Below are 25,547 nucleotides of genomic sequence, written 5' to 3' on the forward strand. Positions count from 1 at the left end.
AGTGCCTCTTAGCAACCCCATTCTTTCCTTCCCCTTTTTAAAAATCTTTCTCCTTCTCCATCCTCCTCTACCCCCACCTCTTCCCCGAGAACCTCAGCTTGGAGAACTGTGGCCCCAGAGGTCCAATCATCTCTTGAGGTCCTGCCTGGCCTTCAGGGAAAGCTTCCACTCAAAGCAGCAGTGATTACTTTAGCCAGACCCCTAACATTTCCAAATACATAACTTTGTTATTTTTTCCCTTCTCCCAATGTGTCCAATAAAGATCATTTCCATCCACTTAAGTCTGAAAGCAAACACAGAAACGTTCTCTTGAAAATGCTAGAATAAGTATGGATGACAGGGTACATTAAAATGTATAAGAGGCTCGACTTTCTAATTAATACAGCACAGAAAAGATATTTATAGCCTACATGTAGCCAATTGTGTATTTAAAGGACAGATTTGAAAAACAGTCACTTTAATATGCAAAGAAAGTACCAATAGGGAATTATATATGTTAAACCAGTCATTAGACTGAAATGAAAAGTCTCCTTTTAATTGGAAACCTCCCACGTGGTCCGGGTACAATTATGAAAAAAGTCATTCTGACTTCTAATACAATGTTCCAAATACTATTTGTAGCTAAAATGTTTCCCACATACCCCTGAAATGTCAGCAAAGCAGCCCCAGTGCCCTGAACGCTCTTTCTAGCAGATGCCTGGACAGAGCATAACCTTTTCCAACCCAGGGCACATGGGTGGCTGAGCTGCCATAGGTGTGCCAGCCCACATTGGACAGGAGACCCCCTCCTCTCTCCTCTGGATGACACACAACACCAGTAGTGTCAGGCCACAGGAGGGGACATTGCCCACGAACCATGGAAAGCTAGGCCAGCATGTTTCAAGCTGTTGCCAAGTTTCCTGCATCGACAAATCTGATTATGTGAGCTCTGCTTCAGTTTAATTCTCAGTAAACTCATGAATCTGGCCTGGAAAAATCCATGGCAGAATTCACAGAGCTTCTGCATGCAACTGATTTTAATGAGCATAAACTCAAATACCCTTTCCCACCTCGTCTCCCCCTTACTCCCTACACAAATAGAATAGTCATCTTTGCAGAAAGCAAAAAGGAGAGAAAATCTGATGTGTTTGGATACCAAAGAGTTAAAGGATAGGCCATGTCATTCTAGTTGTGCAAAGGATTTCTCACCAAAATCTGCGAAGGAAAAAAAAAAGGGCCAAGGCAGGGACCTACGCAGGGAATGTTTCAGAAATATTAGCCCTTAAAGTTAAAAGAGCTAAGGATCTTTTTACAGTAGGGAAATCAAATCGGGTCAAAGAAGCAGTGCTGGGTTTGGAAGGAAGGAGGAAAGAGCATGAGAAAATGTGTTCTCTAAAGAGAGGGGAAGCAGAGAGACCCAGGAGCCTCCTCAACTCTGCCCTCTCTGTGAGCTCATGACCATGGCTGCCACACACAGAGCTGCCCTCTTATTGGCACTTGGTTGCCTCTTGCGGGAATTTGAGCAGCTGTTATTGCAAGAAACTCCATTCAGGTGGCCCCTTTCATGACATGGATTTGGAGGCCTGGAGTTCAACCTAAAACCAGACAGGGGTGGCATCCTTAGCGTGCCTCAGGGAACTCCTCAAACATAGGGTTCTTGGGAACAGACTAAGCCATGCCTGTAACACGTTCATGCTACAAAAGCCTAGGTGTGGGAGGGCCAGACTCTACTCTTCCTCTCTGTGCCACTGAGTATGATAATGGATCCCAATTCCTGTTCTCTGTTAAACTTGGCATTGAATTTTAAGTTAGGGAATGAAAGAACCACTCCTCCCTAATTCCCTTAATGGTTTAATTGAGTAGCTATTATTCTTACATACCAAATTTGTAAGGAAAATCTATTGTGGGCTGTTTTCACAGTATAGGTCACAATGAGATCATCGGCGTGTGTCAAGTAGGCAACACAGCTGAGAGGCTGGGCAGAGACCACTGGAGTGAAATGTTGTCATACCCTCGGAAGCCCATCGCACACTGGCATTCCCTGGTGGAGGTAAGACCCGATGCTCCACTTTATGGAAGAATAAATGCTTGACTGTGGAAATGAAGGAGCCACCAAAAATGTGAGTGTACATTTCCTGGGCTGTTAGGAATTGCATTCAGTCCGAGGTTGAGTCTGTGATCCTACCAGCCTGGGGTTTTGAGCAAAGATCAGGGTTCTTCCCTCACTTTGGTTGTTTTTTTTAAAAAAGGTCAAGATTCTCTGAGTCTGTGTCATGGCTTTGGGTTGACATTTGAAGGACATCTGCAAGATCTGGGTGAGGGTGGCGTTTTTAGGCCATCCTATAGTGACTTAGGCCTGGTGTCAGAAAGAACTTGAGACGGGGAGAGAGGAGGCCTGGATACTGGCACTGACTCTAGCATGAACTTGTGATTCCAGACAAGCTGGTCAGTATCAGATTCAACTACATATGATAAAAAAACTAAAAAACAACAAACCACAAAACAGCAAGTGAAAGGAACATTTATTTATGTCTTACATAAGTAAGGTCCAGAGGAAGGCAGTCTGGGTTGTTATAGGGGTTTTGAGATACATTAGACTTCTATCTTTCTACCTCACTGAAAAGAGTGGCTTTTTTTTTTTTTTTGAGGTCACCTCATTGTACAATATGGCTGCTAAGCTCTAGCCATCACATATCTTATAGGCCATAGAAAGGTCACCAAAAGCATACACATTCCTTTTCCAAGGATTTTCCTTGATGTGTCATGCAACACTGGTACTTACAATTAACTTAGTTACAGAACTTAGTCATGGACATAGGTGGGGAATGTATTCTTTTTGTTGGGTGGAAATGTGCCCAACTGAAAGCAAGGGTTTTGTTGGCAAGAAAGAAGAGGGCAGTGGGTACCTAGAAGCAATGGGCCACCATTCTGCCTCTCATACCCTCATTCATTCTCTCACTCCCCCATCATTTCCTTCTCATTTATTCTCTTCCCATTCATCTTTGCTCATTGACTCTCTCTCTTATTTATTTACTAACCCATTCTCTCAGAAATAAATTGCATTCACTAGGTAACATTTCTGAGAATCAAACACCATATGAGGTACGGATAATAGATGTGAATAAGAAACTATCCATTCCTTCCCTTGAAGAGCTTATATACCTTAAGGCCGTGGTCAGCAAACTGCAGCTCGCGAGCCACATGCGGCTCTTCGGCCCCTTGAGTGTGGCTCTTGCACAAAATACCACGGCCTGGGCGAGTCTATTTTGAAGAAATGGCATTAGAAGTTTAAGTTTAAAAAATTTGGCTCTCAAAAGAAATTTCAATCGTTATACTGTTGATATTTGGCTCTGTTGACTAATGAGTTTGCCGACCACTGCCTTAAGGGACAGAATATGATGTGTACATGCGTCATTAAAGGTGCATTCATGATCATTGGCATCCACATCCAGTGCCACCAACCATGAAGCAGAAAAGTGTTTGTCCAGCTTAGATGTGATTGTCCAGGAAGCATTTCCTCCTCCTGCTCCTGGTAAGTGAAGAGAACTGAGCCCTTTGGGGACACCAGGAAGCCTGGGTTTGGGGCAGAGAACGTCTGTCTGACTCTCCCAGCGCAGACAGTTCTGCCCCCTGCAGAGCCATCCTGGGAGGCCTCGCTCGGCGTGGGCTCTGCTGTTGACAGCCAGGTTGGTCTGGTTGAAGTAAACGCGCAGGCAGCTGCAGAGGCAGAGCAGCCACCACCTGGCCTGGGGACAAAGAGACTGTCTTCCTTTGTTGGAGATGGTGCTGGAGGGAGAAGAGCAGGGCAGGATTTGTGAATTGATTTTAAGCTTCAGGGTACCAGGAGGAGCCTTGGGCCCCCAATTTGCAGGTCCCTGAGGACCTCTGCCCCTGGGCCATTGAAATTAAATTCCTAGACTTGAAATTAATCCCTAAGGGAGATAAATTTAGGCCCCGTGAATCTGGAGAAGTAGCTGGAGGGCTGTGCTGACCAGCCTGCACCTCACTCCTGTAGCTCTTGGTGCAAGTCTCAAAGGCTTCATCTGGGGGCTCATTAAATCGCCTGCACCTGGCGCTAGTGGTGGCCATTAGAGCAGTCACAATAGATGTTTGCACCCTTGTAAGTCACTGCTGACTTCAGTGCTTATTTGTAATCTGGCAGGTCAAAGAGTGTCAGAGCTCTCTGCTTTTCAAGACACAGGACATGGGAAAGGATAAGGATGAGGGGTGTGGTGTGGGGCTAAGACGTGAGCCCTGATCCAGTGTACAAGCCAGGGACCTTGCCAGGAAATAACCCTGAAGGGCGCGTGTACACAAGGGGGCATGCAGACAGTGGACCTCGAAGGCTTCCTGCTCGGCCAAGGAAAAGACGCTGCATGACTCTGGCCACCTGGGAGATGCTCCCAAAACCCTCAGCACCTGGCTTTTTGCAGATCTGTGTTTGATGGTTATGTAAGTGAGAAATAAATGTCTTAGGGTTGAATCTTGGAAATCGATCGTTCCAGCAGCTAGAATAACTTCGGCTAATATAATGGCCGTTCTCAACTGTTGCAGCAGAACTTAAGACATGAAACACCTGGGCCCCTCCAATGAAGGGCAAGCCAAGGGAGGCTGGCCCTGCCCCGTGGCTTCCTGTCTCTTTGAAGTTCATGCCCAGAACTCCAGATCCATCCTCAGAGGGGAGGCAATACTTTTCCCTTTAAAAGTAAATGTGCAGAATTGGGGCACTGGTACCAGAGGAGATGAAGAGCAGTATCAGGGAGGTCACTGCCCGTCGCTTACAGCCATGAGGATGGAGGAGGCCGCGGGCAGGCGGTGGGAAGCCCTCACTTTGGGGTTGAATGGACCTAGATTCAAGTCCGTGGGCTGCCACTCTCAAGTTGTTTTTTTCTTTCTGAGTTCCCTCATCTATAAAGTGGCCATCACAGTGCCTATCTCACAGGGTGGTGGTGAGGATTAAAGCACCTAATATGTGTGAAGCACCACGGCTGGCACATAATACATGCTCAGTAAAGTCCTCGGTTATCATTGTGTCCCACAATCCGAGTGACTGCTGTGTGTGTGGCGAGCCGGCACGGCCATGGCATACTCAGCCCCATGTTGGGCACCTTATGTGCCGTGCCAGCTCAGCCAGGTTCAGTGACCCTGAGAGGGGGCAGTGAAGGATTGAGAAAAGACAGACAAGAGAATAAAGTTGAGTCTGGGTGGAACACTGTCCTCTCTGATGGACAGCTAGCGACAGTGCCCCGGACTACAAGCCATGTCTTTATTTTATAGCCAGATTCCATGAGGCAAAGTAAGGGTGTGGTCAAGATGTTTACAACATTCTCGTATGTTTCAATCCTACTCAATTACATGCACCTGAACTCTTATCAAGCCCACATCACTCAGACACGTGGGGCCACGTGTTCGAACCATATGTTCAAGCTTACAGCTATAGCTGTTGGCTATAATTGTGCTAGGCGGGCTCTGCCTTCCAAGCTGGTACTTGCACGTGGCCATGAGAGGACTGTGCCCTCTCATTAGTCCGAGGCTTGAACCTATCCAAACACTGTAGCCACTTTCCACAGTGTGTCCTCATGTGACTTTCACACAAAGACATGTCATCCCTAATGTGTTTCATGGAGGATCACAGGAAGGTTGGGCACCTCCGTCCCCTGCACCCCGTGAGCCATCACCTCAGATTAGGGGAAGTTGTCATTTGCAACTTTGCTGGGCATAGACACATGTATAAGTTCTTCTCCTTTCTTCCTTGGCCTTCAAGAAAAGTTGCTATTATACCCTCTTCCTTTAAATGTCTGCTTTAAAACAAAAACAGTAGTGAAGTCACAGTTCTCACGCATGCACACGTGTGTGTGTGTGTGTGTGTGTGTGTGTGTAAGCATGTGTGTTTGCGAGAGAAAAGGGGGAAAGAGAATATGGTGGTGCAAAGGGAGGCTGGCCTGGCAGAAGCTCTTCACTGCTGGGGGCCGAGGGACCAGGTTAGGACTGAACCCCGAGCCTGCAGAGATCTGGCAGTGGCTCGGGGCTGCATCCAGCATGCCTGACCTTGCCAGGGCAGGTGGCAGATGGAGTCTTCAAAGCCAGTGAGTTCAGAAATCCGTTTCTCTCCCAGGGATTCTGGACAGCTTCACCGCACACTCAAAGGTCAGCCAGCCCTGCTCCCTTTCTGCCCAGATGTCAGAGGCCCGGGAAGCGGCATGGCTCCCCCAGAGCAGGCTGCTGGCACCTGGGGACAGGAGTGTCCCCTCTGTGGGGCCTCAGGAGATGACAGAACTCTTGAGGCTCCAACCTCAGAACCCCCTCTGCCATGTATCCAAGATGCCTCCTGGCCACATCCCAGCACCTGGCCTACCTCCTGGATGTGGAGCTGACCTTCCTCACAATCCCCAGAGAGAATCATAGAAATGGTTCCAGGTTTTCATCGCTTCCATGTGTAGTGCTGTATGCACCTTCTCCATTAACAAGACACAAACCTGGTTTGATGGGAAGATACCATTTGGTTAAATTGAATTTTGCTTTTCTAAGAGAGACAGAGACAGAGGCTCTAACCGGAATTCACAGTGAAGATCAGCAGCGTTGTCCTGACTGGCAGAGGTGGGAGATTCTAAACCGAAGCCCCACTGGGGCTGCCCAGGTGTGGAGAAGTCCCTCTCTCCAAGCCCAGCTTTTCTGTGGATGTGCAGCTAGTCTGGCCTGCCAGGACCACCCCAGGGAGCCCGATGCCCCCTGGAACTCAGGGTTCTACCATTTCCAGCATAACGAGGGGGCAGGTGTGGCCCTGTGAACCCTGACAGGCAGAGTCCTCATCGATCACCCTCTGCCTTGTTAAGGGTGTGAACTTAGAGCTTAGAACTAAAGCGAATGTCAGTTCCGCAGACACAACAGGAAGTTTCACTACTGGCCCTTTATACCAGGTTCCCAGCAGAGCCCACCCAGAGTCTCCGAGGCCCACACCTTCCCAGGAGAAAGCATCTGATTGCCCAGGTTGGGTTATGTACCCACCCTGGTCCAGGTCGCTGCAGGTCATGGAAATGTGATGGGGTGCTCACCCCAGCAGGAATATAGGAAGTAGACTTCTTGAGATGGGCCCTGATGGACAGAGTGATTGACAGACATGAACAGGACTGGTCAGTCACAGGAGTGATTCTCCAGAAAGAGGGTGGGTGACTAGGAAAAGCCAAGCAAATCAGGTTCCCATCAAAGGGGTCTTGGGGTGTTGCAGGGTTCAAGGATGTTGTGGGGCTTAGGTCCTGGTGAGAATTAGACCAGTAGCGAAGGAAACTGAGACAGAAAAATTATTTTTAAACAGCATGGCCTGAGGCTCTGTTCCTTCTCTCTCCCTATTTCAGGGGAAACTTTAGGAAGTGCTGCCCCTCAGCAAGCAGGAGGTACTTGAGGTGCCCCTTGGCACCCAGCTTGTCAGCTTTGGAAACCCCATGAACTCCACTCACTATTAGTAGGCAGTGATAGGCTGGTGATCACATGCTTTGCCCATGTAAGGCCTGGCTCAAGACCTGAGCATAAGCCTAAGTCGGTGTCAGGAGATAGTAATGGAGGAGATGAGTAGTGGGTACACGGAGACGACGTGTCATCACACCATCTCCCCCACGCTGTGACATGCATCCCAGGGATGGTCCAGCAGAATGTCACAGTGTCTCAGAGAACACAACATTTGTTCTGGATGGAAACTGAGAGAACAAAATATGTTTGAAAGTTCATTAAAATAGTGCAAGAAAATGTAAATTCCTTGATCTAAAACAGATACCCTTCTTGGTAAGAAACAGGAAAGGAAAAAAAATAAACTGGATCTTGCTCATTACTGTTTTTCAGTCATTTCCCAGTCATATCAGTCGCAAATGTAACACTCGGTTTCCCAACTACAACTCTTTTCCTTCTTCCTAGTGGTTTACTCCCTCCTTCCTCCTTCCCCCGCTGGTGTCTTGGTGCAGGGAAGCGCAAAGCTGGCGGCAGGTGGCGGTCTGGATGCTGTCATGTGCTTGGGCGTGTTGTCCTGCTTGTCTCTGTCACCCCCTGTGCTGCTGAGAATCCCTGCAGGTGTAATGTGCACTGTCTCACCATCAGCCAAGCCCACTTCGAGGCTGCCCACTTCGAGGCTGACCAGACCCCACCTGAGCTGTTTGTGGCCCTGCAGATCTCATCAGATGCCTGGCCCAGAGGTCTTCTTTGCAGCCTAGTCCAGGGTCATTTCCACACTTGCTGGAACCCTCCCGAAACACTGTCACCAGTACTGTCACCTCCTTCCACACCCTCCCGGCATGCAAGGACACATGGGAACTGCAGGAGACTTGGTGCCATTACAGGTGCCCTTGTCATGCCTGTGCCTGGCCATTTCTACATTGTTTCTCTAGCCTCTTGTTGGCACTGGGCTACAACTGCTTTCCACTTCCTCCTCAATCCTCCTGAAACTCGGGGTTTCAAGCCTGAGAGGTAGAAGCCAGGACCTCCCATCAGAGCCTCTGTTCTTTCCCTCTCTCTGTTTCTTCCACCAAAGCCTCTCTACTTCCTCCTCCCAACTGGTGGAAACTTTCTTTATATCAATAGCATGATTCCTCTCTCCCTATGCCTTCTGCTCAGATATCCAAGGTCTCCTCTCAACATCTAAAGGGAACACTTAGAATTTGGATGTGTCTCTTTTTGGACAAGGGCTGGCTCTTGCTTCATGGGGGACTAGCTGATCATTGACTTTAGGCTCTTTGCCTTTGATATGCTGGATAATATGGCATTGATTAATTGAATGAAACAACATGATTTACAGGGAGTGGAAATACTGTCCCTATTACATAGATATTGAATTAGTATTTGATGAATGAATGAGTGAATAAATGAGACATATAATGAAAGCAATTGGGTTCCTTTAGTTCTGAAGTTCCACAATTCCCCATTTAATGTATCCAAAGTAGAAGTCAGTTTGGGGCGATGTACAAGATATCGAGACTGAATTTGCAGTTGGCTCTTCAAATGGAGATGGCCCTTCTTAGGCTCCAAGCTTGAGTTACCTTTCCTCCACTTAGGAGGAGGACGTGCGAGGAGGTCATTTGCTCCCTTGGTTCCCAAGTGTGCCATCTGATGATACTGGCTTTGCATTTTGATTGCAGTTGAGAAATGTTCAGGACAGTAACTGAGTCACCTTGTAAATCATGAAGATTTCTCTTGAGCTTAAGTGGATGCCCAGGTTCTAAAGTATTTCAGCATCTTCCTTCATAAGAGATAGAAGAAACAGAAACACCACAGAGACCCCTGTGATGAGTGGCAGACCATTGTACCTTGAATGAGAACTGATCAGGAGGTGACAAGGTTATTAGTCCACAAGTTGGCATTTCTCACCAGGGAAACATTTTAGCAGCAGTTTACACAAAATAATGATTCACTCCACCTACATGTAAAGACAAAAAAAGAGAAAAATAATGGGAAAGTATTGTTGGACAAAATAAAGGACTTATAATTGATATTCCCCTCCCCCCACACACACCAAAAAATAAGCTATTTTTATGGATGGGATTTAGCATGGCAGTCTCCATAAATACCTGCAGGGCCACTGAAGCAAAACTGATTGCAAAGAACATAAAAATGTGCTACATGTTTGGGAATCTGAAAAGCATTAACAACCCCATTAGAATCTGTGCCAGTTAATTTAAGTGGCCAGAATGCAGTTTGGACAAGTAGGTTTCCAGCTGGTGGAAGGAATGGTCAGCAAACAAAGCCAAGAGCATTCAAATTTCCCAAGTAAGTCTTCTTTCTTGTATTGAATGATCTGTATAAAAAAGGATGCTAAACATTTTCTCCTCTTCAGCCGGAATACAAAACGAGTGACTCTTCCTAAAGTCTGTGGAGATAGTAATCACACACAACATGCGGGTAAACATTGGGGCTATAAAAGACAATGTGTTGGAAAATAACATCACTGCCCAAACAGAAAGACAACTGCATCTTGACTCTCCTCCCCTTTACAAATGACCTTGCCCAGCAGTCACTGCGCTGGACCGTTCCTGTGGCACACCTGAATAATAATTAAATAAGCAAGTGGCTAACTGTGGGCTGGAGCCTTCAGCAGTCTCTGACTCCAGGACCAGCATTCTGAAGTGGCCACTGTATAATGGGCTGGTGGGCCAATTCATCCCCCTAAAATAAGTGATCTAGGCTGGTTTATGTAAGCAGTATGAGGTGGGATTTCTCTTGCTTGAAACAGAAAATACCTTCTCTGGGACACAGAGGACCATTCCCAAAGCTGCCATGGGATCAACCCTTCTGTCTTGCTCACCATGGTATGTCCGTACCTAACAAAGTACATGGCATATCAGGGACCGTCTATAAAGTTTTCCTAGTGAAACAAATTATGATGTTTGGCTAATTAGCTTATGTGTTGGAATATTTATGATCAAAAGAAAGACTCTCTTTTTTAAATATGTTTGTACTGATTTCAGAAAGAGGAATGAAGAGGGAGAAATAGAGCGAAACATCAATGATGAGAGAGAATCATTGATCGGCTGCCTCCTGCACGCCCCATACAGGGGATAGAGCCAGCAAACCGGGCATGTGCCCCGACTGGGAATTGAACCATGACCTCCTGATTCATAGATCTGTGCTCAACCACTGAGCCACATTGGCCAGGCCAGACTTTCTCTCTCTCTCTATCTTAATGACACACAAGTAATGTAAAAAAAATTAGAAAAATGCTTTCCTTTTGTTTTGTATCTTATTTCAAATCCTGCAAGGGCTTGAGGGAACCCTGGACAGCCCTCTGTCTTCTGCTGGCTCCCTGGGTTGAGAAAGACTCAGTTTCTCAGGGCGAAGATCAGCCACATGACTGTCCTTTCCCATGTACTTGTCCTACCATGTACTTCAATTCATTTGTTTAGAATGAAAATGAAAATCTATACTCATTTAATAACAGTATTTTAGCAACTTGAACATTATCTTTCAATCCTGTATTCATTATTTTTATTTATAAACTAAAGCTCAATTGTATGGTAAAATCTGTGATTGGCAGTAGTGGAATTACATACTTCCCCTATCCTATCTAATAAAAGAGAAACATGCAAATTGACCATACCTCTGCTACACCCACAAGCCACACCCACCAGCCAATCAGGAGCGAGTATGCAAATTAACCCAACCAAGATGGCAGTGGCCACGGAGCTGGAGCAAGCAGGAGGCTTGGGTTGCCCCTACTGATGGAGGAAGCAAAGCTTCCCCCGCCCTGGCCTGCCCTGGCCTCTGCTCAAGGCTACAAAGTTTCAATTATAGAAGATAAATAAATCCCAGATACCTGCTTCCAGCCTATGCTTGGGTTGCCGGGGGGTGTGGCCAGCCTGCAAACCACCACAGGCTCCTTGCCCAAGCCACCCCATGCCCCAAGGGAACCCCCACCCTGATCCAGGACACCCTTCAGGGCAAACCAGCCAGCCCCCACCTGTGCACCAGGCCTTTATACTATCTAATAAAAGAGTAATATGCAAATTGACTGTCACTCCAACACTCAAGATGGCTGCCACAAGATGGCCAGCAGGGGAGGGCAGTTGGGAGGGACCAGGCCTGCAAGAGAGGGCAGTTGGGGGCAATCAAGCCTGCAGGGAAGGACAGTTGGGGGGGACCCAGGCCTGCAGGGGAGGGCAGTTGGGGGGGACCAGGCTGGCAGGGGAGGGCAGTTAGGGGCAATCAGGCTGGCAGGGGAGCAGTTAGGCATCAATCAAGCTGGCAGGAGAGTGGTTAGGGGGTGATCAGGCTGGCAGGCAGAAGCGGTTAGGGGCAATCAGGAAGGCAGGCAGGTGAGCAGTTGGGAGCCAACAGTCCTGGATTGTGGGAGGGATGTCCGACTGCCCATTTAGGCCCAATCCCAGTAGGTCAGTCAGACATCCCTCGAGGGGTCCCAGATTGGAGAGGGTGCAGGCTGGGATGAGGGACACATTCCCCATGCACGAATTTCATGCACCGGACCTCTAGTTTTAAATAAAGTTCAGAATATGAATGTGATGACAATAATCATTGAAATTCTTGAAAATAAGGAAAGGACTGGGGTGGTGCATACGCAACACAATATACAGGTGATGTATTATAGAATTGGACCCCTGCAACCTGTATACTTTTATTAACCAAGCAGAGGCCCAGCGCACAAAATTCATGTACACGTAGGGTCCCTAGGTCTAGCCTGTGATCAGGGCCGATCTTCCCTGGCTTCAGGCAGCCAGCCCCACCCCCCTACCACCCATTGCCCTCTGTGTGTGGGGCAACTAGTGGGGCAATCGGGGCCCCACTCACACCTGCCTTGGCCTTGCACCTCCTGCATCCACCGCCACCCCCCACAGTTTCCTGTTTCCCATTGGGTGATCGGAGCCTGCAGGCTAGGGGTAGCTCCTGCATGGAGCGTGTGCCCCCTGATGGTCAGTGCACATCATAGCAACTGGTTGTTCTGTGGTCCAGTCAATTTGCATATTACCCCTTTATATATATAGATGTCACCCCACTACATTCAATAAAAAGTAAGGAACAGGGTGTCTCCAAAGCCAGGGAGCTTTATAGTCATTGAGCACTGACACAATGTGACCTGCACTCCTGGGATGTGCTGTGGGGAATTGTGCTCAGACTGTCAGTAAGAGGCAGTTATAAACAGGAAACATGGTGCGATATTTTTCCTGTGGAGCTGAGGGATCTGAATAGAGCATACTTAAACATTGTACATATTGAAAGGAAGTGTCCAGATTGAAAAGCTTTGCTTACAGCAATGGTTCTCAACCTTCCTAATGCCACGACCCTTTAATACAGTTCCTCATGTTGTGGTGACCCTCAACCATAAAATTATTTTCGTTGCTACTTCATAACTGTAATTTTGCTACTGTTATGAATCATAATGTAAATATCTGTGTTTTCCGATGGTCTTAGGCGACCCCTGTGAAAGGGTCGTTCGACCCCCACAGGGGTCACGACCCACAGGTTGAGAACCGCTGGCTTAGAGGAAGGTTGTAAAACCAATCAATGAAGCAAATGCTGTGCAGAGGGATTCAGACCCACTAGATGTAAACAATGTAAACATTCTGGGTTTTTCTGTCAATGCTAACGTCTGTGCGTCCAGAGGGTGCGTTTGGTTGGGCTTGTCTGCTTCTCCCTCCCTTTTGCTGGAGTCAGGGTCACATGGAGGACGAAGCTGGATGGGAATAGTCAACTCCTGCTCCCGGGGGAAGATGGGCCTGGAGCACTGGATGCAAAGGGGCTCACAGACCCATAACCAACATCTGGAGGCTGAGCATCTGGTGCTCATTCTAGAAGCTTCCATATAGGGACAGCAGTGGGGCGGGGGGCCTCCTGTGGCAACAACTGAGGCCCCAGATCCAGCCTCTAACAAGGGACCCAAGAGTCAGGCAGGAGTCAGAGTGGGATTCTGGTGGTAGGGTGATGACAGAGGTCTTCATGGCAGACCTTGAGGATTGAGGTCGACCCAAGCAGGACCCCAGCATGGCAGGCTGGCTCTGCCTGGAGATGGAGGCCAAGGATGTAGAGTTAGACTCGCTTCGGCACACAAGACCAAGGAATGGGTTGACAACCAAGGCCCCTTGGCTGTGGAGAACTGTGTGCAGGACCCCGCAGCATGGCGGACAGCCACAGGACTGCGTCTGCTGTCACCTGGAGCCTGTAGGGTAAGGTCCACACTGTATTCCTAGGTGAGGGGCCAAGGCTGAGTGAATCTGATCTTTCACTTTTAAAATGTTATGTTCCTGCGCTAGCTGGTTTGGCTCAGTGTCTAGAGCATCAGCCTGCAAACTGAAGGGCCCTAGGTTTGATTCTGGTCAAGGGCACATGCCTATGTTGCAGGCTTGCTCCCCAGTGGGGTGAATGCAGGAGGCAGCTGATCAATGATTCTCTCTAATCATTGATGTTTCTAGCTCTATTTCCCTCTCCTTTCCTCTCTGAAATCAATAAAAATATTTTTTAAAAAATAAAACGTTATATTCTTGCCTGGATGGTGTGGCTTAGTGGTTGAGTGTTGACCTATGAACCAGGAGGCCACAGTTTGATTTCCAGTCAGGGCACATGCCCGGGTTGTGGGCTCAATCCCCAGTAGGGGGCCTGCAGGAGGAAGTAGATCAATGATTCTCTGTCATCATTGATGTTTCTATCTCTCTCCCTTCCTCTCTGAACTCAATAAAAATATGTTTAAAATAAAATAAAATGTTATGTTATGTTCCTTAAAGTTGCAGAATGTCCACTCCCAGGATTAGCACTAATGGTTCTTATCCTGCCACTTAAAAATGATATGACACTTGCATTGTTCTCCAAGTGTAGAACCAAAGTAGCATGTGAATGTGAGCTTACCTGGAGCGAAATCTTACACCAGGAGTAAGGATCCAGGGATTCTTGCAGAGAAGGAAATAGAGATGTAGAGAAACCCTCCACTCCCAGGATGAGGGGGAGTCAGGAACGCCACGGGGTCCTGCAGAATCGAAGCTGTCACACACAGTGGCCATCTGCTCTGCCCAGTCCTGCTCTCACATGCCCGTGGGCCCAAAAGGGTTAAGAGCAAAGGCCTTGAGAGGCTGGGCTTTGTTACAGGGAAAAAGCTTTTAGCTCCAGCTGCTGCTGTCAGCGGAGATGCTTGAAAGCAAAAAAGGGAATAACTGGAAAGAAAAGGACTTTAGAATCCCATGGGCATCTCTGAGGCTGCCTCAGCCCAGATGTTGCTCTTCCTGCCTCAAGCCTGTGGTTCTCTAAAGCCTGCAGCACAGGTGGAGCTCCCTTTGCTGTCTTTGCAGACTGTCTGAGTTCACAGGGGCCCAGCAGACTGCCCCACAGGGCAGCAGCTTCCTCAGGACAGGGATGAGCACAGAATTAATAACAGCGATCGCCCTGGAAATGCAGTCGTATATTATAGACGAGGTGGGTGGCTCCGGGCTTTATAAGAGTCCTTGAGCAGTTACCGGCGGACTCCTGTCACTTTTTGCTTAGTGCATCAGCTGCAAAGACTAGAAGGGGCATCTGTGGTCCAGGGAATGATGGAGAACCAGGGTGATGATAGAGGGACAGATCTGGACCAGACTCAGGGCTTCACCCACCCAGAGAGGAGGGCTGGGAAGTTAAAGGCCGGGCCCCCTCCACTGTCACCTCCCCTCCGTGGTCAGAGAACATCGGGTGGCCTCTGTTTGTAGTGCTCTGTGTTGCTCAGTGGGACATGCCTGCTGAGTAGCTGTTGAGTGGGGTGGGGTGGGAGCTAGTATGTATGAGGGGTTGTGGTTGGAGAAGCTGAAGGAAGAGTAGGTTTTGGAGAAGAAGTGGCCAGCCACAGGGAAAGGAGTTGGGTGGCTTGGGGGAGGTGGGCCATAGGATAGGGAAATAAAAGATATTTAAAGATTTGTAGTCAGTTTTGCTGGCATGAGACAAGGTCACCTTCATAGCTCCAGGAAGTCTTGCATGGCATTAACATGGATTTGAATTTGGATTATGTTATGAGAGTTTGCAGAGTCTGACTCCCAAACTGGAGGTTCCATGAAGGTTCTACATGATCCTATAGCCCATTTGTGCTGCATTAATGTTTAATAAGGAGGGAACCTACACATCTCTGCCACTTAGAACTGTGCGCTTGAGCAAATCACCTAATCTCTCCGAGGATCAGTTTCCTCCTCCATGAAATGGGGATGTTAATACCTAGTTTTGTTTTATTTTGTTTTGTTTTATTTTATTTTATATCTTTACCTGTGGATATTTTTCCATTGATTTTTAGAGAGTGTGGAAGGGAAGGGGAGAGACAGAGAGAAACATCGATGTGCAAGAGACACATCGATTGGTTGCCTCCTGCATATGTAGCCTGACCAGGGCAGGGGATCGAGCCTACAACTGAGGTACCTGCCCTTGATGGGAATTGAACCCAGAACCCTTTAGTCCAAGGACCAATGCTCTAAACGCTGAGCAAACCCGGCCATAGCTAGTACCTCGTTTTTAAGTACCTGTTGTGATTAAATGATACAATCTATATGGAAGCATCTAGCATAGTGTCTGGCAGTGAAAGGTGCTCCCTGAGTGTTGAACAAGGAGGAAAACAACTCCGCCCCGCATCTCCATTGCTGATTTTTGATGATGCTATTACAGTGCTCAAGTAAAGATAACTTTTCTGGGGAGAGTCCAAGTTTGTCATTTCTTTGGCTTTTGGAATCTTCAATGATTCACAGAGACTTAGATGTTAAGAATGTAAGGTGTGGCGACACTGTATTTCATTAAGTTCCCTATTATACAGGGAGCAGAGCAGCGTGCCTCAGGCAATCTTGGCTGTGACTTACAGTAAGGAATACATTATACATCACAATACACACGGATATAAAACTGAAACAAAAGTTTCTTGAAAAAATATACATACATATGATGTATTTTTTGAAAAAAAAATTGTTTATTTTATTTAAAAAAAAATACTGGTCACACATTAAATTGCTTTCCAAACCTAACGATGGGTCACAATCCAGACTATAAAAACTGAAGTGAAGGTTGTGCACTTCTAGTGAGTATTTCTGAGGCCGTGTGGGAGGGCTACAAGGGAAATGTAGGATCCTACCCAATTGCACACGTAGTAGGGCCGTCTAGAATACTTTTTTAGACCAGAATTCTCTGCTTTTCATCACATCTATTTGTCAGGAAGCAACAGCGTTCCTTGGTTTGAACTTCTCTGCACATGATGCTGCACACCTGAGTGTGTGTTGCCATGTTTGCATGAGGACAAATAGATGATTCTGATCACAAATATTTAACCATCCAATTTGGAGCTGGGCTTAGCCTTAAAACGCTTAAGCAGCACAGAGACACCAATTGTGTGTTTATAATTGAAGAAAACTGTTGGGTAAAGCCACAGAAGGAAGGAAGAGGCATTCTAGCTGGACATGTGTGTCACTGTTACGAGAGGGTTCCCTGCCCGGGGCCGGGTACTGTCTTGGGTGCGGAGGACCTGCTGCAAGGACTCCGGGGGCGGGTGGAGGGGAGGGCAGTCTAACAGTAAATTGTATAATCTGTGTTTTCAGAAGTTGTTTAGGAGCACAGGGGGGAGAGTTCCCAGCCATCCACTGGGGAAGGGTGGTGACCCAAGAGACATGTTGAACCCCCTGGACAGGTTCTTGAAAATGAGTGGAAATCCTCCTGTTGAGCAAAGAGGAAACAGAATTTCGAGGGGAAAGGTTAATGCATTCACATGCAGGCAGGTGTGAAAGAGGAGGGCTGCCCCTGGGACACCAAGGACTTCAGGACTGAGACCCCGGGTCCATGGGATGGAAATGAGGACAGAAAGGGCGGGAAGGGCTCCTTCAGCCACAATAAGGGCTTAGGGCTTTCTGCCGGCAGTAAGGGAGCTCTGGGATGATTGTAAGAACAGGCTCAAATCTGCGTTGTAAAAGGGTCACGCTGGCCATCTGGAGGAGTGCGAGTGGAGGGGACGAGGCTGGAGGCAAATGTGCCGCCCTTGGGCCTGAAGTAGTCAGATGTGGAGGGGACGGGTGGGGAGACGGAATGAATGCCCTTGCGGAGGTCTGTGAGAGGTCCGGGAGAGGGAGGAGGCCTTTATGTGGATGTATGGTCCCAACATCTGAACTACAGAATGGTAGAAAAGGAACAGGGTGTCTGGGACAAAGGTGAGGGAAGGGAGAGCTGATAAGAAGAAGGGAGATTAAGGCATTTCAAGGCCAAGAGCAGAAGAACTTGACAAAGTGTACCATTCACCTGTTACCTTTGGAAAGATGCTCTTCCAAAGATATATTGTGTTCACAACTAAGTTACTTAGATCTTAACCACCCACTCCTCACACACATGTGTGCACACCGTGCTCCTACCTCTTACACGTTTCTTAGCTGACCGCCAGTCAGACTCTATTCTGGGCCCAAGATCGGTCCACCTGGGTTTTAAATGGAAATGCTTGTGCCCCAAATCTGCTGACAAAAGGCTGATTCGTCTGAATTTGAAGCCCAGATCCCTTGGGGAAGAGCTGTCAGGAAGGTCCAAGTGTGACACACAGAAGCTCTGGGTGATTTGGGGGACCGGGGGGCGGGGAGAGGACTGCAGGTTTTCCAGCGACCCAGGTATCAGCATGAGGTCCCAACTCAGCACTGGCCCTCCTGGGATGGACAGGGACCTGGGCTCAGACAGGCAGGATCTTCCCATTGTACCCCCTCCCTGCTGAGGCCGAACGTGAAGACTGGAAAAACAGACTGGGACAGTACTCACCAGGGGATCTCAGACAGATGGTGGCCTCCCAGAGTGGAAGAGAGGAGGCAGCGAGGACTGGGGGACAGGGCCACACTCAGACAGTCATGTGGGGCCCTGACAGGCCCAGCCACAAGGAAGGCTTAGCAAAATCTGTTCAAATCAACTTCAAATATTTTTCAAATATTTTTTCAATTACAGTTGACATTCGATATTATATTATTTCCAGGTCCACAGCATAGTGGTTAGACAGTATATGCCATGACCTATCTGGCACCATACACAGTTATTACAGTACTAGAGGCCCAGTGCACATATTTGTGCATGGGTGTGGTCTGGCCGGCCCACCCCGATGGGGGCAGATCAGGGCTGGACCAGAGGGGTCGTAGGAGGTTGGCTGCCCCCGCCCCTGATGGGGGCTGATCGGGGGCGGGGCTGGTGGGGGTAGGGGCAGCTGATCAAGGCCCCAATTGGGCCGGTTGGCCACCGCAGTGCACATCATAGCGACCGGTCGTTCCAGTCATTCCAGTCATTCTGGTCATTCCAGTGTTCTGATTGCTTGGCGCATATATATATATATATATATATATATATATATATATATATATATATATATATATATATTATTGACTATATACTCTGTGCTGTATTTTACATCCCCGTGACTATTTTATTACTGCCAATTTGTACTTCTCAACCCCTTCACCTTTTTCACCCATCCCTCCAACCCCCCTCCCATCTGGCAACCATCAGTCTGTTTTCTGTGTCTATGAGTCTGTTTTGTTTGTTCATCTATTTCGTTTTTTAGAGTCCACATATAAGTGGAATCATACAGTATCTGACTGGCTTATTTCGCTGAGCATAATACCCTCTAGGTCCATCCATGCTGTCGCAAATGGGAAGATTTCATTCTTTTTTATGGACGAGTAAGATTCCATTGTATATAGGTACCACAATGTCTTTATCCACTCAGCTATTGATGGGCACTTGGGTTGCTTCCATATCTTGGCTATTGTAAATAACACTACGATGAATAATATTTTAAAATCTTTCCTCGACACTATGCCCCACCTCTTTGCTACCTTTCAAGTTTCTCAAATATCTTGAGAAAGAGAGAGCACGCCGGCGTTTCTGTGTGCCTGGGCTGGTTGGCGGGCTCCCCTGAGCTTTCATGTCTGTGTGTCTCCCTCGCCCGAGGAGAGCAGTCTCAGTAGACAGTGGAATCTGATGCCCTCCGAGTTTATGGTTACAGACAACTCCTCCAAGTTTCTGGGCTAAAAGGGGAAGGGCAAAAGACAGGCCAGTTGCTAGAAAAAGGATGAAGGATTTTGACAATGGGATTTTCTTTTTCAGAAGCAAGAAATTTGAGTGTTTTTATAGGCTGAGGAAAAGGCTGATAGGGAAGGAAAGGTTGAAGATACGGAGAGAGAGAGGGGATGACTGGTGTGTGGGCCTAGGCCCAGCTCTTCTCTCCCAGCACACAGGCTGTTCCTCTCCTCCTGTTTCTGGCCATCGAGGCTCCATCTCGCCTGTGGGCCATGAAACCACACGCCACCCCACAGGAAGGGTTAAGGAGTAGCCTGTGCTGCTTTCAGTCCAAGGGCAGAGCACCCCGCGGTTATACAGTGAGTCCCAGATGATCCCCTGCCTCCTGTCGCCCCACATCTGCAGGTCCCAGGTGTTCTTGGCATCCTCACTGCATGCTCCCGGGTCCTGGAGGCAGCTCTGCCCTCTTCCAACCTGGCTCTACCTTGAAAGGGCCTTTTCCTTACCTGGATCCTGCTGGGCTCTTAGCCAGCATTCAGATCCTGCTCCTGTTCTTCATCAGCTTGGATCACACCCTCTGGGACAACCCAGCCTCTTCCCATTACTCTGCTCTGCACTTTGAAATTGTACCCCTCAGGCCAGAGCCCCACTCCCTGCCAAACCGTGCAGGGTTTGATACCACCCACGTCCCACCCCGATACCTGATGGACATGCCACGCCTCTGCTTACTCTCCTCTCTGACTTCATCCTTGGCCCTGATACAGGAGCATCTCCTTGTCGCATCCTGGCGCCCCCCGCCCCAGCTCTGATTCACAGCCCCACCCTCATTCAGTCCCAGCAAGTCCAGCTGTGGACAGTCTTTGAGCTTTTATTCTCACGTCCCGAAGGGCCTGACGCTGCTGTGAGAGGCCGCCTCTCACCATTCAGGATGCAAACCCTCACTGTGCCCACGTGGCTTCCATCAGACAAACTGCAAGACGTTCAGGGGGATGTGCAGGACAGGTAAGTACACATACGCGTTGACCCTTGAACAACATGGGTTTAAACTGTCTGGGTCCACTTATATGTAGATTTTTTTTCTTCAGTAAATACTGTAGATGTATTTTCTCTTCCTTATTAAAATAACTTTTTTCCTCTAGCTTACTTTATGGTAAGAATGCGGTATGTAATGCATGCAGCATACAGAGTATGTGTTAATCGACTATTTGTGTTATAGGTGAGGCTTCAATAGGCATTAGTAGTTACAGTTTGGGAGAGATAGAAGTTATACGTAGATTTTCAACTGCATGCAGGAGTCAGTGCCCCTAACACCCACATTGTTCAAGGGTCAACGATAAATTAATCTAAGAAGGAGAATGACAAAATGTGTGGGGAAACAAGAACTCTTTGGCAAAATAGTAATTAGGCCCTTGGGTAAATCATCATAGAGATTATGGTAACAAAAGAGAGAATGTTTGGATATGATCAGATTCCACCACCAGGTTTAGAATAAAGAGTTTCAAAAACTCAGAAGAAAAAAAAAGGTAGGTAGACATTTTCAATTGCTGGGAGCCAAGATGGAGAGACTCAAACTATTTGAAAAGCTCTTTAAAATGCTATTGTGGCCACGCAATCAGAATGATAGTAGGGGAGGCACTCACAGACACACACGACTACTGACGTTTTACAAGGACGAGCATGAAAGCTGAAAACAGTGAGGAGCTGCAGGCCTGCCTTTGTCTTACTATCTGCTCTCAGCACCACCTGGCTCCTTGCTCTCCCTTTTGCCTCTCAAGTGCGTTTATTGTCTAAAAATATAGAGCTTTGCCTGTCTCTCCTCTTCCGGAGGGCCTGCTCCAGACCGGCACCGAGAAATCTGGGTCTCTGTCTATACTGGGAAGCTGAGTTTCTTCGAGGAGCCACACACTTGACACTTGTGTTTCACAATTGGGTCACTTTGAGGCATCAGCAAAGCTTCCATCAAAGCTTTGGTTATAGGACCTGAGGGTCCGCGCCTCTCCACACTCCCCTGGGCAAAGGACCTCCCAGCGCTGCTGATGCTCAGAGCATCCCAAAAGGACAGGTGTCCCCTCACCTGGTTAGCTGGCCACACCACATCCCCCAAGGCCCAAAGGCCTGATCCGGGGAACTGTTTCCAACCTCCAGCAGATTCCCTTCTTCAGACAGATGAAAACTACCTTCTCCTCATCCCCTCGTGATGTCTGTCTGACCTTCCAGCCGTGACTCCCTCCTTTCCCCTGATGTCCACCCACAGCATCTCTGGGCTCCATTATCTGCTCTCCTGGAAACAAATCTCTTTCTAGCTGATTCCAAAAGGCTCAAGCCAACATAGGCTCCACATGGCAGCAAATGAAGTCTGGGCCCCACAGTTTGCCAGGCCAGCAGCCCCCACTGAGACCCTCACCAGGTGAGAGGTGGTCCTTCAGGCAACCGCTGGCTGCTCCCCGCCTGCCTCCTGTCTAATCTCTGCACCTGCCATTAGCACTTGAAGCTCCAGAGAAAATTGACTGAGATGAGGAGCAATTCTTCTAATGACCCAGCACACTCTGCCAGTTCCCACACCCATGGGGGACCTGGAGCATGAGAGCATCCTCCCTGCCCTTTCTCCCCAATCAGGATGGAGGACGGTGTCAGGCCCAACTTTCAGGATACTTGTCACTTTAAGAATGACAACGCCCCCAGGGTAGATTTGGAGCTCCCAGAGGCGCTCGGCACAGGGCTTGTGCTGCCAGCACTGTGACTCTAGACTACTTCACTTGGGGTCCCAGACTCCGCTCCTCTCTCCACACACCTCTGCCCCAGCACCGGCCACCAGCATCTCCAGCTCCCCACTCAAATTGATCTCTCTCCTTAATGACGCGAGGCTTTGTTGGACTTCTGTCAGCAATTTTCTCCAGTCCTGGTGCTCTCAGTGTCTTCAAATATTCACATGGTTAATAGGACCCTTGCCTTAATGCCAAGGGATCCCCACGGAGGAAATGGCCCTTTCCTGGGGCCTCTGCCATCAGCTCTGCTACCCTTTTCTGCCCTCTGCTGGCCATAATCGTCACTGCAGGTAACCTTTCAGGATTCTGATGGCTTTCACTGATGTGCTTATTCAATAAACACTTCTTTAGGGCCACTCAATCCTACACAATGTGTAGATAGTGAGCATTCATTGATGAAAATACATGGTACTTGGCTTCCAGTAGCACAGTCCAGTGAAGGAAACATGGGGGAGAGATAGAGAGTGGGAGAGAGAGAGAGAGAGAGAGAGAGAGAGAGAGAGAGAGAGAGAGAGAGAGAAGTATTATGAATGAATGGGAGTGAATGAATTCCAGTGTACCCCTGTGGAAGCCTAGATTTGCTCATCATTGCACAGACTTTACCTCTAGCACCTTCACCTGACAACATCCTTGGAATTGAGCACCCTTCCCCTGTTAGAGATGGAGTGTGCCAGTGACATCTGCCTTCTCCCTAGCATTTTATGGTTTTTCATTTATAAATCAAATGTTTCTGAGCGGGTGCCAAGCTCGATTCTCCATGAAACTGTCCAACTAAGGGGATAGACATAAGTAAATAACCAGACAGATTGCTTGATGACAGTTACGGTGTTACCTAGGGCTGTGTTCTGACTTGTTTACACCTAGTAAGAGCCCTGCACCGCCAGGATAGGGCATGGATGCATGATTTGGAGGGAGAAGGAATGACCCACAGAGGAGCAGCGCCTGTGCACACAGTAGGCATCTCGGAAGTGCTGAATGCATGATAGAGGCTACAAAGCAGGCAAGGCTGAGGAACAAGCCAATGTCTCCAACAGGCTTTGCTGATATCAGCAGATCATGTGTGCTCCCCTCCCCTGCAGCATGCCCACCACATCCTGACACTCTCTTCCATCCAACTAACTCATCTCCAGATGTAGATCCAGATGTGTGAGATGGTGTTGGCTGGGACCTTTAGCAGGTTCCAGTCAAGGATTATTCAAGAGCCACAGTCCAATATCGCAGGAGTCATATCTGCTCAGTTCACCAGTGAGCACCCAATCCCTCATGCAGCACCTGGTGCGTAGGAGACACTCTGTAGTTCTGTTGGGATTATTAAATGAATACATGAATTTTGCATAGTCATCCAGGCAGGAGCTTAGCCTCTGCAAAGATTTCAGTCATGATTGTACTCATCTGATCAGTGGAGATCGCCATTCTGGTCCATTGTAATCAGAAGTGGATTTATAACTTAACTTGGTGTGTTGGCCACCAGCAGTGTGTAGACTCTGGGAGAGAGAGTGTGCAGGGTGCGGGCCAGGGGTGCAGAACAGCCATGAGAAAATATCCCCAAGGTTTGGGAGGCAAACCTCTGGAAGGACTAAGCTCTCTTTGACGGGTCCTGGTGGCCCCTGTGGTGGGAGGGACCGACTTCTTCAGAGATCCAGCAGGGGTGGCAACACATGTTGCTTAAAACTATAGCTGGTTTGTAATTTTGGCCTCAGACAGTAATTACAGCTGCCGGGGCTCCTTGGAGAGATAATTACAGGGAGGATTCAGCATATTCATTTTATCTACACAACTTAACCATCAATTAAATCATTACTGTCTGATCCTATTCCAGAGTCTAGAAATGTTCTGTGAATGTATAATTTTGGAGGCACTGGAGTTGTTTTCAGATGGTTTTAAGTGAGAAATTGCCCAATTTCCAGAGCAGAGGCTCATGTGCATGCTTCCCGGTGGAGGAAGAGCCAGGGATATCCTGTGGAGGCTGCCTCCCGGGAGGCCCGAGTCACAGGAGGGGCCAGGCCGAAGGGATTGGCAGGCAGTGCTGGCTTTGCCTTTGCTCTCCCGCACAGTTCATGATTTTCCAGAGCAGGATTGTTACTGGGACCTAGAGGTCAGCAGCTGGGAACAGAAGGGAGAGTGGCTTGATTTGCCAAGAGGCTTTTAGGAGGGTCCACCCCTGCCGGGATTTTGCCGAGGTCCTGGGCCACCTTCCACTAACTCAGTGGTCGGCAAACTCATTAGTCAACAGAGCCAAATATCAACAGACAACGATTGAAATTTCTTTTGAGAGCCAAATTTTTTAAACTTAAACTATATAGGTAAGGTACATTGTTATTAATTAGGGTACTCCTAAGCTGGCCTTTGCTAAAAACTCAAGGGGCCAAAGAGCCGCATGTGGCTCGCGAGCTGCTGTTTGCCGACCACTCCACTAACTCATAGCCAAAGAGGTGGTCCTTTCATTGTGGTATTTAAAAGCACAGGCTCTGGAGTCAGACCACGGGGCTCACATTTGGCTTTCTCACTTCTGAGCTGTGTGTCCTTGAGCCAGTGTCTGAACCTCTCTCAGCTTCAGATGATTCTCCTTTGTAATAGCACAATGCAAACCCTACCAAACAGAGCTGTGGTGAGACCTCAATGGGAAAATAATGCAGTATGTTTAGCACAGTGTGAGCACTTAATGGCTGCTAGGTAAATCTTAATAATTGATGTTATTTAACACTAGAGTCCTAGTGCACGAATTCATGCACAGGTGGGGTCCCTCTGCCTGGCCGGCAATTGGGGCTGATCAGGGCCCATCTCGCCCAGTCCTGATTGGGGATGATAGGGCCTGCCAGCCAAGTGGGGGAGGGAGGGGGAGTGACTGCAGGAGGTTGGCCCTGCGGGAGGTTGACTGTGGAAGCACACTGATCACCAGGGGACAGGTCCTGCATTGAGCATCTGCCCCATGGTGGTCAGCGTGCGTCATAGTGACTGGTTGACCAGTCATTCGGTCGACTGGTCATAACGGTTGCTTAGGCTTTTGTACGTATATATAGATTGTTTTTTTCCTACACGTACATAACTATGATAAAGTTTAATTTATAAATCAGGTACTGTAAGAGATGAATTGTAATAAATAGAGATAAGATAGGTTAATTATAACAAGGTGCTGTAATAAAAGTTATGTGAATGTGGTGGTCTCTCACTCAAAATACCTTGCTTACTGTACTCACCTTTTCACTTAGAGGAAGCACTTTAGGGCTTCCCATTGGCATACCCGAATTGCCAGCATCACTACTCTTGCACTTTGTGACTAATAGTAAGTAATATGGGGGTGGTCATTTGAACACAAGCACAACTATACCAGACAGTCAATCTGACAACCAAATT

At 48.1% G+C, this 25,547-nt stretch overlaps 1 protein-coding gene across 2 annotated transcripts in view; it reads left to right on the top strand.

The window, feature by feature from the left end:
- The window catches only part of SYT9 (synaptotagmin 9), a 159,928-nt gene that overhangs the window by 118,319 nt on the left and 16,062 nt on the right, over nt 1-25,547 (top strand). Inside the window, exon 6 of one of the 2 annotated variants that reach the window (XR_013959033.1) lies at nt 1,905-2,029. Coding sequence is in view for 1 of the 2 variants with exons in the window: in XM_080641619.1 (XP_080497745.1) it covers nt 1,900-2,029 (130 nt within the window). In the remaining variant the exon portion in view is untranslated. Of the gene's footprint in view, nt 1-1,899; nt 2,030-25,547 lie in introns of both variants that reach the window. The other variant, XM_080641619.1, reaches the window with a different exon arrangement.

Source organism: Plecotus auritus (genome assembly GCF_963455305.1).
Source record: "Plecotus auritus genome assembly, chromosome: 9".
Classification (NCBI taxonomy): domain Eukaryota; kingdom Metazoa; phylum Chordata; class Mammalia; order Chiroptera; family Vespertilionidae; genus Plecotus; species Plecotus auritus.